Source organism: Terrapene carolina, unplaced genomic scaffold (assembly GCF_002925995.2).
Source record: "Terrapene carolina triunguis isolate 2854851 unplaced genomic scaffold, T_m_triunguis-2.0 Scaffold715, whole genome shotgun sequence".
Taxonomy (NCBI): Eukaryota; Metazoa; Chordata; order Testudines; family Emydidae; genus Terrapene; species Terrapene triunguis.
Genome location: NW_020665066.1, coordinates 1,449,048 through 1,469,382, shown reverse-complemented (window position 1 = coordinate 1,469,382; position 20,335 = coordinate 1,449,048). Strand labels below are relative to the sequence as shown.

Here is a 20,335-nt window from a genome sequence, read left to right as displayed (position 1 = left end):
ATTGATGTCAATACTGCAGCCTTTTAAAGTTGCAAAGGCTTTGTTTAGTGGACTATATTGGCTTGAAGTGGACCTCATAGGTCTCGAGCCAATATGAAAATATAACATGCAGAATCGATGGACTCTCTAATAAAATTGAAATAGCCTGTTATCCCTACAGACATGCCAATCTACAGGGCTGCTTTGAAATAAACAAAGAACAATAATAATTTGACAGTGATAAAGCAGGTGACATTCCTGTATAAAGTCCTACAAAATCTATAACTACAATAATAATAATAATAATAATCTATTTTCATACTAGTATTTAAAATGAACGGTGAAATCAAAAGAGAACGGTCTTCTTATCATGCAGCATTCAAACTTAAAGTTGTTGAATATGCAGAAGCAAACAATAATTGTGCCGCTGCTCGTGAATTCTGTATCAATGAGAAGCAAGTAAGAGAATGGCAAAAAAATAAAAGAACACTAAAAGACATGCCAGGAAGCAAGAAAAAATGTCCAATGAGGTGCGCTTCATTTCCTGAGCTAGAGAAAGATCTCAATAATTGGGTTGTTGAATTTAGACAAAATGGGTACATTGTCACTAGAACTGGAATTCGTCTGCGTGCTCTGCAAATGTCGAAAGACGACAAATATAAGTCAGTAAAGCCGTCAATGTTTGTTGCATCAGCGGATTGGTGTACTTGCTTCATGAACTGTCATGGTCTCTGTCTTTGTCAGCGAACAAAGATAGCACAAAAGCTGCCTAGAGATCTGGAAGAAAAAATCGAATCTTTCCAAAGGTTTATTATAAAATATCGAAAGGAATATGCATTTGAACTGTCACAAATAGGAAATACGGACGAAACACCTGTGACATTCGATCTCCTGAGCAACAGAACGGTAACTGGTGTTGATGGAAAAAAACAGTTTTAATTAAAACCACTGGCCATGAAAAAATCCATTTTATGGTGTTTGGCAAATGGATCAAAGCTCCCTCCTGTTGTTTTTAAAAGAAAAACTTTGCCTAAAAACATGAAATTTCCTGCTGGTGTCATTGTACGTGCACACGAAAAGGGCTGGATGGATGAAAGTGGGACTATAGAATGGCTGGAAAAAGTATGGAACAAGAGACCAGGAGCACTTTTCAAGAAACCTGTTATGCTCGTTTGGGACACGTTCAGCGTACACAAGACGGATGAGGTGAAAAATGTGGCCAAAAATATGAAAACTACTTTGGCTGTAATACCTGGAGGCTTAACTTCAGTTCTACAGCCGCTTGATGTCTGCCTGAACAAACCCTTTAAAGATAGGCTACGCAAAATATGGTCTGAATGGATGTGCTCAGGCATGGTGAGGTTGACAAAAGGCGGGAATCTTACAAAGCCCGAAATCAATCTGGTAATCCAGTGGATCAAGGACGCGTGGGTGTCCATTCCCTCGGAAATGGTAGAAAAATCATTTAGGAAATGCTGTATCAGCAATGCACTCGAGGGGTCAGAAGATGATGCCATATTTGATGATGACACAACAGAGGCTGATAATGAGAAGGAATCTGACTCTGAAGACGACATCTGAAGATGACATCTACGATGACAATGCAGGTGCAACTGTGACTGAAGCCAAGTTTAATGAACTGTTTGGTGAATCAGAGTCTGATTCAGACTTTGAAGGATTTTAAGACTTTTTAAAGTCTCATATTGTTCTAAGTTACTTGTTTTAAATATCCATTTACTGATTTTAAATAATGACTGTAATTTTGAAGGTGAATACATATTTGTTCAGTTATTATAACAGGTTTTTCGTTAGATTACATTAAAATAATTCTAGCAAAACTTTTGAGTATTTCTTGTGATGCCAGCTTTTAAAATATAGCAGCGGTCAGCAAACTTTGGCTCCCGGCCCGTCAGGGTAAGCGGCTGGCGGGTTGGGACGTTTTGTTTACTTGGAGCGTCTGCAGGCACGGAGTCCCTCAGCTCCCAGTGTCCACGGTTTGCCGTTCACAGCCAATGGGAGCTGCGGGAAGTGGCACCGCTCAATGTGTGGCAGCAGTCAAAAAAGCTAACAATGTTAAGAACCATTAGGAAAGGGATAGAAAAGACAGAAAAATGCCACTATAAAAATCCATGGTACATCCACACCTGGAATATTGCACACAGTTCTGGTTGCCCCATCTCAAAAAAGATACATTAGAATTGGAAAAGGTACAGAGATGGGCAACAAAAATTATAAGGAGTATGGAACAGCTTCTATGTGAGGAAAGATTAAAAAGACTGGGACTTTGCTGCTTGGAAAAGTGACAACTAAGGGGAGTCTATAAAATCATGAATGGTGTGGAGAAAGTGAATAAGTGTTATTTACTCCTTCACATAACACAAGAAGCAGGGGCCACCCAATGAAATGAATAGGCAGCAAGTTTAAAACAAACCAAAGGAAGTCTTTCTTCACACAACGCACAGTCAATTGTGGAACTCATTGCCAGCGATGTTGTGAAGGCCAAAAGTATAAGTGGGGTCAAAGAAGAATTCAATAAGTTCATGAAGGATAGGTCCATCAATGGCTATTTGCAAAGATGGTCAGAAATGCAGCCATACGCTCTTTGTGCGCCTAGCCTTTGACTGCCAGAAGCTGGGGGTGGACAACGGGGGATGGATCACTCGATAATTGCCTGTGCTGTTCATTCCCCCTGAAGCACCAGGCACTGTCCACTGTTGGAAGACAGGATACTGGGCTAGATGGACTATTGGTCTGACCAAGTATGGCTGTTCCTATGCTCTTAACCTCACTCACACTATGCCCCTCACTGTGTGTGGCTGCTCACCTTCCTTCAACTGCCTGTGGCGCTCGTCCATGGTGCACGGGGAGATTGAACAGGAGGGGAGGGGATTAGAGTAGTCTGGTGGGGGATGGGGCCTGGAACCTCTGCATTGAGACTTCTGCACATCAGAGGCTCCTCCTGGTACTGCTGCCTTGGTATACTAGGAAGCTGTGGCAGCAGCAGCACCAGAAGGAGCCATTCATGTGCCAGTACCTCAGCATAAAAACAGTCACTTCCCAATCCTTGCCACTGTCTCAGCTCCTTGGTGCGCTGTGGCAACAGCACTGGGAAGCACTTCAGTCTCCAGTGTCATGGCATAGAGGCACTGGACTCCATCCCTACCTCAGTCTCTCTGCATAGCTCTGGACCCTCAAGCCAACAGCCCCCACCCCCCACAACAAAAAGCCTCTTCCATCCCTCATGCCCACATATCCCTGTTAAACTAGTCCTCATACTTGCTAATATCTCATTATGTCTCCATAAGCAGCACTCATTCTGGCCTCCCACATTTTTGCTCATCCTATCTTGGTTTCTGAACTACATCTCTTCCCCATCCCCTGCTTGCCATCTTGCCTCCACGGGGTCTCTGTGTTGAGTCAGAGCCAATAAGTCTGCAAGAGAGCCTTGCAGCACTGGAGAATGGGAGAAGCTGTTAGAACTGGACAATTATAGGCTAATCTTGGCAAAACTTAACTGTAGGTTATCTTGAATGAAGGGGGATAACTATTTTTGTGGGTTAACTTTACAAGATCAAAAGTATCTTATTTCCAAGATATTACCCAGATCTATGTGTAATCCCTATTTTGAAACTTGTGGGGATTTTGCTTCTTTAACTAGAGGGACCTAAGAAAAAGTGAGGAAAGCAGGACAAAATTACAGAAAGGAAGGAGCATTTTTCAGTGTTTTCTTTGTAATAGTTATTATAAACTTTAAAAGTATATGAAAAATTCAGTTGCCCTCTGAAGGATTATTGTGCTAAAATTGTAAACCAAATTCAATCATTAAAGTGCAAAATGGAGGAATTTCTGTCCTGTTTAAGTACGAAACAAACACAATCTTAACTATGGGGTTGCTACCAGGCAAATGAATCGTGGCATAACCATAGCCAGTATAGTATAAAATAAGTACATCACTCTTATTCCTATTTATACATTTTAAAAAAGCATTCAGCTTTAAATTAGAGGAAATATCCAGTCTCTGTGGTGGTAGAATTTACAGAGTAAAACCCTAATACAAATGAGCCAAGAAACTGAGCCAACTAGAGTTCTTCAAATGTGTATCAAAGTAAAATGTAAGAGGTCCTCTGGATCTCAAGAACTTTAACAGAACAAGTATTTTAAATATTTTTTTAGGCTGAAGTCGATAAGAACATTGAACTTCTGAAGAAAAAAGATGAAGAACTTAGTTCTGCACTGGAGAAAATGGAAAATCAGTCAGAAAATAACGACATAGATGAAGTTATCATTCCAACAGCACCACTTTACAAACAGATCCTGAACTTATATGCAGAGGAAAATGCCATTGAAGACACCATCTTTTACTTGGGAGAAGCATTGAGACGTGGGGTTATTGACCTAGATGTCTTTCTAAAGGTAGGTTTCTCAAGACACTTTTGAATGTGCATTGAAAGTTACGTATTTGACTAATGTTTTGGTACTGAAAATTCCTGTGTCTGTCCCGAGATTGTGTTGCTGGGCTTTTTTGGCCAAAGGGGAACCAGTAGGTCTAAAAATGTCTGCATTTTTTTAAAAAGAGAACTTCAGTTGTTAAAAGGAATGTCAGTGCTTGTGAAATGTCCCTAGTTAACAGCATTGTAGACTTAAGTCCTGTGTTAATAGGCCAGGTGTAATGGTGGCAGTGCCAGTGTGCCCACCTTGCTTTATCAATGTACCTTCACCCTGATTGTGGAGAAACTAAGTGTAAAGGTAAGCAGTTATTCAGTCAGTCTCCACCCTCATTCTAGACTTGGTGCCTTTGCTGAAACAGCTAACTAAGAGTTTGTGGTAGTGTGGATACAGAAATGGACGCAGACCACCAACTCATTTCCCATAGCCTAATACTCCACCGTGTTCATCTTTTTCTTCCTTACATCGGATTTTTCTATTCCAAGCAGAGTTTCAAATGCTTGGGTGGCTTTGGATCAAGACATAGCCGGATACTAAAAGATGAGTAAGAGGACAGAATGAAAAACACTGTTTTAGGCATTGACTTCAGTTGGCTATTGGAGGTTGTCTGATTCTGAGGCAAACAAACCATATGTATGGATAGACAAAGAGATACCCAGAAGCCACTTCTATAAAAGAGAAACTGCTCATTACCACTGCCTGCCTATGGATTTGTTTATTTATGAGTATGGTGAAGATTTGACATAGCTTATTAGCTCAATGTGGCAGTGATCTATTTTTATAGGTGGGGTATAGAAAAGGGAAAGAAGGGGAAGAGGACAGTCGCAGCTTGTCACCTGCTTAGCTGTGGTTATCAGGCTGGGTTTTATAGGCATTACAGCAGAGGTGAGTCTTAAGGGAGGCATTTGAAGGAAGACAAGGTGCATGTGGGAGAAAGCCTGGAGGCTTTTTACAGGAGAAGCTGACAGACGAGCAGTAAGGGCTTGGGACATTGGCAGAGCAAAGGAAGTGATATATGTCACAGTAAGTTACTAGGTTAGGAAGGGTGGGGTGAAGTTGTGAAGGATGCAGGGGTCCACCTGTGTGGAACCCGTTGCATACTTGGGGAAGCCTAAATCTAGGAAATAGTTTACTGAAGTTATTTCTCTTTTTTAGTATCTCTCTGCTTTCCAGTGGTGTAAAGGCACGCTAAATTGTAGTGTTCTGCATTTGGTATCCCTTTAAGCCTTCACTCAACTTAGAAACAGGAATTGTAACAAATCTGACCAGCTTTCCATTCCATAAAAAGGTAGCTAACACCACATTGATTCACTTTTAAAAAAACGTATCTCCAGCATGGAATGGTAGTATAGATATTTTTTAATGGCTAGTGCAATAAAAGGCCTCATCCCTATGAGTCTGTTTTCATTTATAACCTAACAGGTAGCATGGAAATATTGATCCAAACTTTTTGGAATGATAATTCACAAGTATTTCAAACATCTTTTGGCCCTGTGCATAAGAAATCCTTCTAATTAGATGGGAGGCATATAGCAGATATTGAGAGTGACTTGATTTTGACCAGTTAACTGAGCAACCAGGCATTTTGCCAACCTACTTAATGACTGTCTTGGGGTCCAGGAAGGAAAAGCAGAGGGTTTGGAGTTGCTGATCATAGTCTTGTCTTAATTTATAGGTCAAAGCATTTAAAGGGAAATTGATAGGCTAAATGTTTAATTAAGGATCAGGATAAAAAATGCCATGGGGTGGGCAAAAAGATACCCCACCTTTATTTTGCAGGTGAATAAATCCAGTGATTTTGAAACAAAGTATTAAAATTAAACTGATTCAATAAAACTATTTAACTTTTAAAGCTAATTGTTGTGTACCCATCTTAGTTAATACTCCTTTTATATTTCTCAAATACAATGCCTAAGGGACTCAAAAGTCTAGTAGTCTGCACCTAGGCAATCAGTCAGGAAATAAATACTATTGGTTCTTTTTTCTAATAATAGAAGTTCACTGACATTCCAATTTGGGCTGAGACTTCAAATCTGGGATTCATCTTTAGCATCCCATCTATGGAGACAGCAGCTTGGCTGTTGCACTCACCAGTGTGGTCTTCACCCCAGCTTCAGACAAGTATTGTCTCATGGGAGGCACAATGATGATCTCCAGTGATTCAATTTAATTTGTTATACTCTTGTGGAAGTAGAGCAAGAACTGACAGGAATTTGGGGGGATTTCAATGCAAACAGTGTCTTCTGTGAGCAAGAGTCGGGCTAGCTGTTAGCCTAATAATGCGAGATTTGTAGAAGCGAGGATTGTGTGAGGCGAATGGGAAAGAACTGTGTGAGAAGTTCCTGTGACCTTGTGTAGATAAGTATGGAATGTAGACTAGAGTCTAAATAGATGTGAAAATAAGATATCAGGATGACCTATGTATAAACAAAATGCAGCTGTTGCTCATTATTGTATGTAACAAAAGGTATAAATGCTTACTGTAATTGTTTACCTGGAGAGAGACCTGCCTAGGAGGGGGAAACCCTGTGTCCTAGTGCACTCTCTCCCTCTACGCAATTGCTTGAGAATAAAGTATCTGACTTTGCTGCACTCAACCAAAGAGAGTGAGAACTCTGTTTTTCTCTGACACTCTCCATACATCTGAATACATTTTTACCAGATACTTAATTCACTAAAAATAAACCATAGTGAATGATAATATTTGATAGTTCATTGCTATTTCTTAGCAAATAAAGTGCTATGTGTTGCAGTTTGCAGAAAGTGTAAAGTATTTTACTCTGGGACATATCTTGAGGTCCTTACTCTGTGTTTACTCAAATCAGGATTTGGCCCTGAAAGTCTAAATATTCATTTCCAAAAATAAACATCACATTTGGCTCTCAGATTATCCAAAGTATTTTGGATTGCAGATAATCTCTGATTGTAATGAAGGCCATAAAGTTGATGGCTACACTAAATTGTATCTTCTCTTTCCCCAGCATGTACGTCTTCTGTCGCGCAAGCAATTCCAGCTGAGGGCGCTAATGCAGAAGGCAAGAAAGACTGCTGGACTCAGTGATCTGTACTGACCTCTCAGACTTTAACTGGGAAGTAGGGCTTCTTATGAAACAGTCACTCTCTCTTTCTTTTAATCAGTAGGTGCCCAGAATAAGTTATTACGTCATTCAAGTGTAAGATATTTTGAATTAATAATATATTTTCTTTTTCTTTTTGGTAAAGACTAGCTTTTATTAATGCACTTTCTATTCCCTGTAACCTTTTTTGTTTTGGTGGATTAATGCTAAATAAAACCTGTTGCATAGTTTTTTTTCTTCTTATGTTTTTATGTAGAATATATACTTCCTTTGCAAACAGATACATCTTCCTAGTTTGTGCAACTTTTTATTTCACTAACAAAAATACATTGCTGAGACCTGGAAACATCTTTTCTTTGATGTCCAGAACTAGGAAGAATAAACACAGTTGCTTTAAGTATGGCTGTTATGTCATTTTAAAGTTTATTATAAACTAATGAAAGAGCAGGATGCCCATAGCAAAAACTGTGGTGATTTTTTCTCCCATTCTATCTAGATATTGCAATCAAATATCACTCACTGGTAGTCTTGCAGTTTGTAAAAACAGCTAGACAAAATAGGGAACATTAACCTTAAAACTTATGCTGAGATACAGAACGCTTTTACTCATAATCACCTCATGGAAGCTTGAAACAAATCTATTTCCTTTAAATTGTTTATGCTGCAAATTGCTTTCTATAATCAACACTAATGGATCCTGCTCTTTACCCAGGTGACTAATTAGCTTTACTTCCTTAGATTAGGGCTGGTGTGGGCTACCTCAACAAATTCTTCATGGAAACCAAATTTTCCCTGTCCTTTTCTCATTCAGATGAAGTGCAGAGGTCATATACTCTAAAGGGCCCAAAACAAGGAGCACTCTCACTTCCCTAAGCAAACTGCCCTGTTTTTATGCTAAATGAAATAACCTTCCTCTTGTAAGAGGCCAAAGAAATCCATGTGTATCTCCCAAAAGAGTCTGATGAAGGGAAATTGCCTCATCCTTATTGGAGTCTGACTCTGAAGACACCTCCATGAGGAGTTTAATGCAGATGACATGAGCTACTTATTCTGGAGTTGGATCTACAGCCACTAGTCCTTTAGGTTTTCTTTTATTCAAGATGGCAGTTTTGGCTGAGGTTTTTTTACTGTCAGATAAGTATAAGAAACTGCTTTCTCCCTGACCCCTTCCCAAATCTCCAGTAATTATTTTTCCTCCAACTAACTGGTCCTGAGAAACATGACCAGCTTTCACATTGATCAGGAGCTGTGTATACCTCCCTACTTTCTTTCTGGCTCTAAAGTGGGACAAAGGATCCTGCACTTGTGGTCTGTTTCTTTAAATTACAGTCCAAGGGCTGTAACTCACTAATCCAATTTATTTTTTCTTGAGGAGGAAGGAAGATACATCTTGACTAAAGTCAGCTTGTTACACCCTGTTTCCCCGAAAGTAAGACCTCCCCTGAAAATAAGACCTAGCGCATCTTTGGGAGCAAAAATTAATATAAGACACTGTCTTATTTTCGGGGAAACAGGGTAGAATGTAGGGCCCTTATTAGAGTACTTGGAGGTATTCCCTACAAAAAAAGGTGACTTTTCCTCCCTCCCTTTAATAAGGTTTTCAGTGAGTATCTATAGTAATCCATTCCCCCACTCTTATTGCTGGTCTGTATGGTTTGTTAAATGCTTCTATTAGTGCATTAAGTTTTAGGGAAGCTGCTAGCCTGCTATGTATGCACTAGCAGCAGAGACTCCTATTATGGCATACCTTTGTTCTGATTCATTTGCCTGTCAACCACCTGTGGATGGATCCCATTAACACAGATTGCAGCGTTAGTCTCAGTTCAGTTTTTCAGATAAGGAAAAAATCCCCTTGTTTTTCTTTTGGAATGTAGTTTGCATTGGTTTATTTTTGAAGTGCATCCTTGCTATTAAGCTAAAACTTGAAGTATTTTGTGTGTTTTAGTCTTAACCTCAAGTGCCAAAAGTTCAGCTACTAAATTCATATTTTACATGTCAAAATATAAAAAACATGCTATTCAAGAGTACTGAGCCCCTGTAGTCTCTGCTCAGCTATTTACTGGGATTTTTTATGTTTTTATATTTTACTAACTAATGAGTTAGTAAAAAAGAACCCCCCCCCCCCTTAACTGAATGTTAACTAGCTAAGGTTTGAGATAATGGGGCTATAGAAACAGAGAGGACGTGTTCATACTGATAAGCTGGATTTAAATATCAAGCTTTTTTGGAGGTGTACTCCTCTCTGTATCAGGCTGACTTAAATCTTGCCCAGTATCCTGCCTCTGAAAGGGGCTAGTACCATGTTTTAAAGGGACAACTCTGTGTGATCCATTCCCTTTACAAAAGCCATGTTTGAGCCCTAAAGTAAAATTAGACAAGGAAACAGAAGTAGCAGTTCATGGTTTATTTGGTGTTAGGGCTGGTACAGTTGAATGCTTGCAGTGGCCTTTACTTGTATACAGAAGTCCTGGTTTTTACATTTCTAGGAACCAGATTTACAGCTATTCCAGTATAGTACACAAAAATTAAGTTATCCAGAAAAGGTATGCACAGAGATTCCAAAGCAGTTAAGAAAATACATTTGGACCTGCAGCAAGTTGAGATCTTTAATCTATCAATCAGAAAGTTGGTCAGAGTTGGTTTGCCCCTCCTCCCCCTCCCCCCATCTTTTGTAATACAAGAAATAGGTTGGTGTCTACATTTATTACACAGTTGTGAAACCAATTATATTCTTCTGAACTGACATGAAGCTGAGAACGGCAGAGGATTTTGCTAGGCAGTGTTTTACAAGGAGTGCTAGATCTACTTTACACCACTTAACTGTAAATGACTAGGTTGTGATCCACCTCTGGCTACAAATACTGGTTTTGGTGAATAGGAAAAGCCACAGAACAGTTTCCTACTCTAATTTCAGGAAACTGAGTTGTTCATAGATTTTAGCTTTACATGTTTCTAGTCAGTAACCTGCATCAAAGGACTTGATCTACTTGAAGTGCAACAGACAAATCCCCTATACTGTTGTATAGTGAAGTGCTAGGACAGAAGAATTAAAACTGCAGTTCCTTCTGGATTCCCCAAAGTGTATCTGCACTCTTCCGTAGCTTCTCTTCCTCCTCACTCTTCAGAGTCATCTTTACTACATCTGTAATGCCACTATATCCCAACACACACGGAACACTTAGGAAGACATCATCATGTATTCCATACATGCCCTGAAAAGGAAACAGAAGGATATTACTAGATTACATAGTTTTTACAACCTTGGTTTACTTTGTTTTCAAGTATTAGCCCATCAGGTTACTACTTCCTTTAAGCCAGTGGTCTCAACTGTTAACCAAATTTCACAGGAAATTAGGCAGCTCTGGATATTAATATGTACAACTGTAAATTAGTTTACCTCAACACAAGAATGGTGGAAGTTTCTCTATTTTAACAAGCTGCTGCTTACCTTAACCATAGTAGAAATTGGGTGCACCCTCTTTAGGTTCTTCATAATAGTTTCAGCTAGATCTGCCACAGAGAGACCAATAGCCCATGATGTGTATCCCTTCAACTTGATCACCTCATAGGCACTGCAAAGGTAAAGAACTTGCTTTACATTTTCTAAAAACAAAATGGTTAAACTGAAGTTTGTTATAACTTGGATTATGAAATCTTAAGACAATGGATATGATTTAAAAAAAAAATCACCTAACTCAACCGCACCGGTCCCACTGACTTTCAGCAGGACTTGTGCCCCTCTACAGGATTAAGCACTTCTGAAAATTCCACCCATTTTGTTTAACATCAGTCAAGCACCAAGGTACCTATTAACCAGATTTAAAGTATTGGGTTCTCTGCACTGAAAAAAAATTAGAGGTTCATTATTACTCCCATCTATGTAAGAGTTCGTGGGCATACAAGATTGCAGCTCACCAGAGATCATTAACATGTTTTCTCCATTAGACTGGTGAATGTTAGCCACCAAGGCATCCCTATTTTAAGTTGTATCATTTCCGTATCTTCACATTTGTTACTGTTATGCTGATACTGCAGCAGATACTTATACCATAACTGAGCACAGCTGGTTAGAGACAACATATTTGCTCCATTTGACATTATATACTATAATTCTGTGCCATTTAAGAGTAAAGCAACTTGTTCTAGTGTAAAACTGCTCTTTACCTGTCCACCACCTGTTTGTGGACCTCTTTCCAATGCTCTTTGTCTGCATCAGTTCCTAGGTCAGGGTACAGAGCCTTCAGGGAGACACCAGCAACATTAACTCCACTCCAGACAGGTACTAAGATAAATACACAAAATTAACGAGTTACTTCACAGTATAGAGCAGTTATCAATCCACCAGACAAATCCTAATTTCACTCTACCCAAATATAAATGGACAATTAGCGTAGCACTTGGTAGAGTGAATCTGTTGCCATACAAGTGCCATTGCAGCTTGGATGTATGAATTTCCTTTTTTAAAAATGTTAAAATTAAGGTTTGTATATCTTACAGGATTAAAATAAGTCTTATGAACCTAGTCCTGTTTGAGTGTCTGAGCCTGTTTCTTTACATTTGGCATCTCAAGGTTAAAGGTGGTCAGTTTGGGTTTTTTATTGGTCAAGGAATGAATTGACAATAAGGGACTATTTAGATAGTTTAATGAGGGGTTGGGGAGGTGAGAAGGGAAAGGAATTTTGAAGTCTCCCCTTCCCAGACAATGCTGTTTCAACAATCACGAAGGTGTGTTGAACAAAAACAATACTCCTAGGTACTCCTGGTCCAGACCTGCACTGAAGTTCTTCAACGTAGGTTTTGAGAGAGAGGCCAAAAATACGTGAAGACTTGATTTTAATCCCAGTCACTGAGTCTAGTGCCGGTCTGACAACAGCAGCATTTTTCAATAGTCCCTTGCAAGGAAGAGCTTCACCCTCCCACTCCTTCAGCTCCCTGCTGGAGACTTCTGGGGAGAATTTAGTCTGCAGGTTTTGGCCCTTCTTGGGTTACAGTAATGACCTTTTCTAACAGAACAGGCCAAGTCAAATATAGATCATCTACTGTTACTACATTCCACAGCTAAGTTAAGGAAGGCAATGCTTGTTTCCTTAAATTGCCTCATGTGAAGGTCTGAATGAGCAATTCTTTGCAAAAAATGGAATATTGGTGTTTCCTGGGAACTTAGTAGAGTTTTAGTCTTGAGCCCCTACTACACAATTTGTGATTTATTTAAAAAAAAACCCACTAATAGAATAAGGCTAAAGATAAGTAGGGCTTCATACGTACCACTAGAATCTCCATGCTCTCCAATTATCCACCCATGGCAGCTTAGAGAATGGATGCCCAGTTTTTCTCCCATGAGGTAGCGGAAACGGGCAGAATCCAGATTGCAGCCGCTACCAATAACACGGTGTTTAGGAAAGCCACTGATCTTCCAGGCCACGTAGGTCAAAATATCAACTATTAATACAATAGCCAGGTTAGTAAAAGGATGTGATGAAAGACTAATGAAAAATTCCAATGCCTTGTTTGACAAACAGTTTATTCCAACTGATTCTTGTGAGGGTTCTATCTGCAAGTGGAGGTTTTGTTTTTTACTCTAAATATGCTGAATAGAGCACAGAACTGAGATACACCTTCCCAATATATATCTAGTTGTTTATTAGCAAAACCACCTTTTTAGCTGCATGACAGAGGCTTAAATTACACTCATTGATCTAAAAGAAATGTCAGCCTCCATTACACACAGTCCTGCTTCAAGAGCTTTACAGAAGCAGTTACAGGCAAGTTTAAACTGGAGGGTGAGGCTTAATTCTCAAATAGGCAATGTGAAGATTGGGGGAGGGCGGGGGAAGGTCACTGCATCATCCTCTTCCTAAGTTCTGGGCCGAACTGGGAACTTGAGGCAAGTGGTCTCAAATCCCCAGCCCAGTAAACTATATCAGTTTTCCCCTCTCTGAAACATGCTTCCCTATTCCATAAGAGCCAGGGAACCGAGAGGGTTTTATTAAGCAGTCCTAACAAGCCTGACCTGGATTTGATACGACAAGCAGCGTGCAGTTAGGGCTGTACTTGACAACATTGGGAATGATGAATTTGAAGATGTTCACGTTGCGCTGGACCAAGTTAAGACGACTTTCTCCTTCTTGCTGGCGTGCACCAGCTGTGATGATAACCAGCTTGGAGTGTGCAGTCACGCTGTAGTCTACAAAGAAAGTGTCAAACATTAATTCTTTCCACAGATAGGAACTCTAGACTTGTTCTGAACTACCATCCTCAAGTTAGAGCTCACAAGTCTGAAGGTGCTGAGAGGCCATAGTTAGTGGAATATAGTGCTCTCCTGATAATCAGTTATCTTCTGCTAAGCAGAGATAATTACATCAGCTTCAATTTGTTGCTGCACAAGTTTCTCTGATACTATAGTAATGGGGGGATAAATGAGTATGTATCAACACAACACTCCTGTGAGATAGGGAAGCACCATTATACCCATGCTACAGATGGCAGAGAGAGACTAAGGGCCTTGTCCAAGGTCACAGGATGTCTGGGGCAGAGCAGAGAATTGAACACAGGTCTCCTGAGCCTCAGGCTAGTGCCCTAACCACTTCTGACTAGCTCTTCATTGGAGTGCGGAGGGTGTTGAGCACTCTTCTCTACAGCTATGAGACATGGACACACTGTAGCAGACACTTGAAGCAACTACAGCATTTTCACATGCTCTGTCTGTCTCTCCCATGTAACATCAAATGGGCAGATGAGATACCAAACAAGGTCCTGGACCAGTGCTAAATGACTAGCATTGAATCCCTGATAATACATGTACAACTTCGCTTGGCAGGTCACCTCATACAGACAGATGATACACAACTCACAGCCACGTTTTATGGATGGTTGAAAATGGGAGCATGTACACTGGGAGGCCAACAAAAATATTAAAACACTCCCAAAGCTTCTCTAACAGCTGTTCAAATCAACCCTAACACATGGGAAGCTGCTGCGGATAGATCAGGATAGTGACAGACCTGTTGGTCTCTGGTTAAAAGCCATTGAGAATAGCAATACACAAAAAGCTAAAGAAGCACAAGTGAAGAAAGCAGGCTGTGGCAAAAACATATGGCCACGTCTGCAGCTCCCTTAATTGGCTTACATTCACCCAAGAGCACTCACTGAAACAAGGACTCATGTCAGCTGTAACTGGAGACTCCAACAATGTAAGGAGGGAGAAGAAAGCCCTGTTGGAAAGACTCAAATGTTACATCCCATGGAATGTGTGTTTTCTTTAAAGGAAATATACTGGGTGCACTGCTGCTCATGGTAGCCCTAGAGAGAAGCCTATCTGGACAATAGCTGAAGTCTAGGTAGTGGTCTTGCATGCGTCTCTGGCTCGTGTCAGTATGGGATGACGTCTTACAATTTAAAAAAAAAAAAAGTGCCTCTGTTCTGATAGGGACTACCTATGGATGAAGGAATTACTCCTTGGCTGAGAAATAAGTAAACTATGCACTAACACTTGCCATAGTCACTAGCTACTGTGAAATTTAAACTGGCATGCTCTGAGCTGTTTATAGCCAATAGGAGTGGTAGACAAGAACACAAATCATGGTTGTGATTAGCCAGCTGCAGAGACAAGTGATCTAGGAGAATCATACAGGTAAGCTGAAACACTTTTTTTTTTATTAAATAAAAAGGTTCTTAACATAAGTTCTAGCCCCAGTGGCCAATTCCAGAACACAGGAGTGTTCACCTCCACAAGCTTTAAGGAGAAGTTACAAATTCAAATTTGGCAGCTATGAACCATTTCTCCCCCCTCCCCCCAAAAAGCTACAGTGAAGGGCAACAAATCAATCAGTGATATGGAACAACTTGCCTATGAGGAGAAATTAAGAAGAGAGACAAGTAAGGGCAGGGGAATACGATAGAGGTTTATAAAATCATGACTGGTGAGAGAGATGCTGGAAGACCGGGTGCTAACTTGTGTCAAGGTCCCCATGTCAACAGAATACTGACAAATGCATAGCTGGAATCAATCTGGCTCACCAGTGTGGTTACAATAGGTATTAGAATTACAAGAATGTGTTTGTTTAGCCTTTATTAAATGGGTGGGAGTTGCTGCATGCATTAACATCTGTAGTCCATATTGTAAGGTAATATTTGAGTGGTTGTATTGTGAGCCTCTAAGTCACCAGACAGGAGAGGTGTATTAATTAGTGTGAAAGGCTGGTCTTCAATGGAGACTCCATGTTTAGGCTGTTCTGGTGCTGGAGGAGTTTACACTTGATTGGTTGTGAGTGCTATACTTAGATTTCACCAATCTGGAGTTTGTGCCCTGTTTCCTAATTAATAAGCAGCACGTTAACATCCATAAAGTACTTCACACAATGCAGAGTCAACCTCTTGAACTTGTTGTCATGGAATGTTGAAGGCCAAAATATAATTAGGTTAAAAAAAGAACTAGATAAGTTAATGGAGGATAGGTCCGTTGGAGGCTATTAGCCAAGATGGTTAGGGATACCATCCCATTCTCTGGGTGTGCCTAAGCCTTCAGCTGCCAGAAACTGGGGGTACGTCTACACTACGAGATTAATTCGAATTTAGATAATTCGAATTTGGGAAACAGATTGTATAAATTCGATTGTGCGCGGCCACACTAAGCACATTAATTCGGTTTTTAACCACATTAATTCGGTGGTGTGCGGCCACACTACCCCTAATTCAAATTAACAAAATCGATTTTGGTGCTACTCCGCTCGTCGGGGTGGAGTACAGAAATCGATTTTAAGTGCCCTTTAATTCGAAGTAACTGGCTCCGTTGTGTGGACGGGTTAAGGATTAATTCGGATTAACGCAGCTAAATCCGAATTAAAATCGTAGTGTAGACCAGGCCTGGGACTGGGTGAGAATCACTTGAAGTTGCCCTATTCTGCTTATTCCCTCTAAAGCAGCTGACACTTCTGGTCTGACCCAATATGGCCATTCTTATGTTCTGTATGAACAGAAACAGATTAACACTTGCTGTTCAATACTAGGACTAAAAGATAGAGTAACACTTGGATAAGCAACTGTGTATCTGAAGTGATGGTTTCCATTTAGAAACTATTTAAAAAATAAACCCCCAACACACTAACCTTTGCCAGAGACAATTTTTGGTGTTCTAAGAAAGAGACTGCCATGCTGGAGATCCAGCATCTCTCCTCTCAGCTTGTCCTCTATGACATCAACAAGGGCAAGTTCGTCAGCCAAATCCTACAGGAGGCCAGAAGCACAATTAAAGACCAAGTCAGTGTGCTGGGTTTCTGAATTAAAATGTTTCACTGTAATCTGTGAAGTCAGACTTCAGAAAGATGGCAACAGCATAAATTAAGTGTAGTTAGCCAACTGTTGCTGGTTAGGATCAGAAAACTCATTCTAAACCAAATATTTTAGTTAGCTGGAACTTCTATCAATGTGCTAGCTTTTTTTGGGGGGGGGGGGGGGGCGAGAAGAAGTATTGAAACTTGCAGTAATTTTCTTATCTGTACTGCACCTCACAGTGTGTCACTAGACTGTGGAGTGCACATGTTTCTGTGCATGTTAACCTGAACAAGACAAATGGCTTATGAAGCATATTCCAACAGCTAGCGGTTTATAAACAATGACTACATTACAATAATGAAAAGCAAGCATGGTGTAATCCATGGTATGATCAATAAATGGTTTGGTAATTCAGTGTGGAGAATGCAGTTCAGATTTAGAACAGACCACAGTCCCCCACCCCCAAAAGTTCCAGGAAAAGATTACTTTCTAGAAATGACATTGCATACTCCGTGCAATACATACATTTACATTCAGTCCAGCATTTCTCATATCTAAGCTGGAATTACTTCCAGTACACAGTGGAATAAACAATTCACCAGCTCAATTTTCTCCTTGTTTAAAGCCAAACAGCTTTAGGCATTCTAGCAGTACAAATAAAGGTTTGGAATCCAGATATATTCTATTCTGTAACTTATTCTAGTTATCTGGCCAGGGTGGATAATTTCAGTAGAACCCCATTTATCAGACCTTCCATTATCTGGCTCTGTATTAACCAAACAATCAGCACGCACAGGTTCAGAAGTGGGTGATCTTTGTGGCCACTAGACGGCACTGCAGCCTCACACTTTCCTATTCTCCATATATTTTTTCATTATCCGATCTGGCCTCAGTCCCAATTAGATCAGAAATATGGGTTCTGTACATGAAAGTCAGAAAACTGGCAATTGTTGGGGAAACATTCTAATAGTAAATGTTATTTGTTAGCTCATGTATAGCAAAGATGAGTGAATACCTATATTCCAATTGGCATTTACAAGGTGCAAAAAACAGCCGGATAAATTAATAGTTCTAGCTATTCTCCACAGCTTTCTTTGGTCCCAGATGGAGGATGGGTAAACCTTGACACTCACCTTCATCAGGATGCTGATTGCACAAGCCATGCCGACTGCGCCAACCCCAACCACAGTGATCTTGTTGTGGGCATGACTGTGCTCCTCTTTGTGAACGTTTTGAATGAGAAGTTCCTTAACAGACATCTTGTAGTGCTGAAAACAATTGAAGTGTCATGTAATTTCTCTAAGCATATGAGTTATTACTGTAGCTTTGAAGTGAACTCAATGTGCATATAATCATGGACCCTGTTACTAGATGTAGCACAAGCAAGGAAGTTAGGAGTGACCACATAACTAAGACAGTTGGTGATGCCGCTTGCAAGAGAGAGGCCCAAAGTGTACATTCCCGTTGAGAACCTGTGGGTCACGAATAACTATAAATTGATTTAAATATACAAAGCAAGCTGATTAGGATTTGCCCCAATAAGGTGTTATAAGCAATGATTATACAGTTGGTGTAGCGCTCCAGTAACGTGTTCCACTATTAGGATAGAAGAATTTTTAGTTAAATAAAGTCACGTCTCTGGGTTTCAGAATACAGCACTGTCTGGCAACGGGTATTCTACTGCACCAGCAGCAAGGGGCTGGTCTTCACTTAAAATGCTACATCTGTGCCACTGCAGCTGTGTGGCAATAGCAAGTCTGTGTAGCCACTACCTATGCAGATGGGAGGGTGTAGGTAATCCACCTCCCCAGGAGACAGTAGCTAGGTTGACAGAAGAGTTCTTAACTATGCCACTCCTGGATTTTTCCCACCCGTGAGCAACGTAGTTATGCTGACCTAATTGTCTAGTGTAGATCAGGCATAGTACTAGAGCTAGACTCCGGCTAGGTCTACACTAGAAATTACTTTGGTGTAACTTACAGCACTCAGGGGTGTGAATAATGCAAGTATACCGACCTAAGCGCCGGTCGGGACAGCATTACATCGGTGGGAGAGGTTCTCCTGCAGCCATAGCTACAGCTGCTTGTGAAGGAAGGAGTTAAGCTGACAGGAGCGCTCTCTCCCAGCAGCTTAGGGCGTCTTAACCAGAAGTGCTCCAGTGGCACAGTTGCATCGGTGCAGCTGCTGTAGTGTAGACATAGCCTAAATGACCTACTAGGGCCTTTCCGTATCTTAAGTTCTAGGATATGAGCAGGAAAGACCTCTTCAAGCTCACTTCAGACTTCCCAGTCATTTAAGTGGGAGTGGGTGACCAGACTCCCTAAATTCTCTTGTTAATTTGTTTTAAGGTGCATTTGAGGAATTTTCATTAATGAGCCAGTTAATTTTTGTCCCCTGGGTAGAATATTCTTACACGAGGAATACACTGCACCTCTGGCTGTACAAGCAGAATAGTTTCCCTACGGCTTCTGCATTCATAACTATTTCAGCTGCATGTTGCACCACAAGGGAGATAGGAGTTAGGGTCTGGTGAGGCAGCATGAATATTCATGAACAGAGTTTTAAATATGCCATTAGTAATATATCCAGTTCTTCAGTCACATACCTGCTGGTTAGGTACCTGGCACTATATGGTCCACGTATGTCATTTGATTGACAAAGATGGTCAGTTGTTTGGTGGGAAAGTCTTTAAAATATTACTTAATTTGAGCCACAGCTTAGGGGGCTGGTTCCTTTATTTAAGTGTGTAAAACATCCCCATTGGAAAACAACCTTAATGTTTACCATTACTTTTAATCCAATCCGGCAACTTGCTAGTAGTTTAAGGCTATGGGGGATATCTTCGGCTGGGATGTGGGAACTCAGTCTAGAAGAGGCTTAGGACACAATTTCAAATTCCACTGACATAAGCAGTAACATATAGGGCAACCTTTTCAAAAGCATTTAAGTGACCTACAAGCTTTTGAAAGTGTTCCCCTCCCCCATGTTTATTCATGGATATCTGAGAGACATGTGCCGCTTCTTCTGACGAGCCGTACAAAGCCACTATCATCCCTCAAAGACAGGACACAGAACGGGCCAGAACAATGAACCCCCTGCTCAGGGCCGGCTCCAGGCACGAGCTGAGCAAGCTGGTGCTTGGGGCAGCAGATTGTTCGAGGCAGCATTCCGCCCAATCCTAGGGCGCTTTTTTTTTGTTCTGCTCTGGCCGCCCTGTAGGGGGCAGCGGCACGGAGAACCAGAGCGCCCTCGCGGCAGGAGGTGGCGCAGCGGGAGGGGCCGCGTGGCAGCGCCCCTGCTATAGCCCTGGCCGCCCCCGTCTCTCTCTCTCCTGCCCGCTCCCTCTCCCCCCCGCCAGTCCCCCTGCACCCGCGCCCCGGCCGCCCCGCCGCAGGTTTTTTTTTGCTTTGCCGTTCTGGCCGCCCCCCACCTTTTTGTTTTTGCTTGGGGCGGCCAAAAAGCCAGAGCCGGCCCTGCCCCAGCTCCAGCATGTCCCTCAGGGTCAGCACTGAGAGGTGCTACGGCTCTGTTTGTCCTGTGGATGAAGGGATTCAGTAGCTAGG

At 41.1% G+C, this 20,335-nt stretch overlaps 2 protein-coding genes across 2 annotated transcripts in view; one reads left to right on the top strand and one right to left on the bottom strand.

Moving 5' to 3' along the window:
* The window catches only part of TSG101 (tumor susceptibility 101), a 53,476-nt gene extending 45,744 nt beyond the window's left edge, over nucleotides 1-7,732 (top strand). Inside the window, exons 9-10 of the mRNA XM_024199207.1 lie at nucleotides 4,153-4,392; nucleotides 7,407-7,732. Of these exons, the coding sequence (XP_024054975.1) occupies nucleotides 4,153-4,392; nucleotides 7,407-7,496 (330 nt within the window). The 3' untranslated portion in view covers nucleotides 7,497-7,732. The remainder of the gene's footprint in view (nucleotides 1-4,152; nucleotides 4,393-7,406) is intronic.
* A 2,159-nt stretch (nucleotides 7,733-9,891) lies between these two features.
* The window catches only part of LOC112106130 (L-lactate dehydrogenase A chain), a 14,639-nt gene continuing 4,195 nt past the window's right edge, over nucleotides 9,892-20,335 (bottom strand). The window contains exons 2-8 of the mRNA XM_026660142.2: nucleotides 17,906-18,040; nucleotides 16,607-16,724; nucleotides 13,513-13,686; nucleotides 12,768-12,941; nucleotides 11,667-11,784; nucleotides 10,951-11,074; nucleotides 9,892-10,714 (exon numbers count right to left, since the gene is read on the bottom strand). Of these exons, the coding sequence (XP_026515927.1) occupies nucleotides 10,550-10,714; nucleotides 10,951-11,074; nucleotides 11,667-11,784; nucleotides 12,768-12,941; nucleotides 13,513-13,686; nucleotides 16,607-16,724; nucleotides 17,906-18,031 (999 nt within the window). The 5' untranslated portion in view covers nucleotides 18,032-18,040 and the 3' untranslated portion in view covers nucleotides 9,892-10,549. The remainder of the gene's footprint in view (nucleotides 10,715-10,950; nucleotides 11,075-11,666; nucleotides 11,785-12,767; nucleotides 12,942-13,512; nucleotides 13,687-16,606; nucleotides 16,725-17,905; nucleotides 18,041-20,335) is intronic.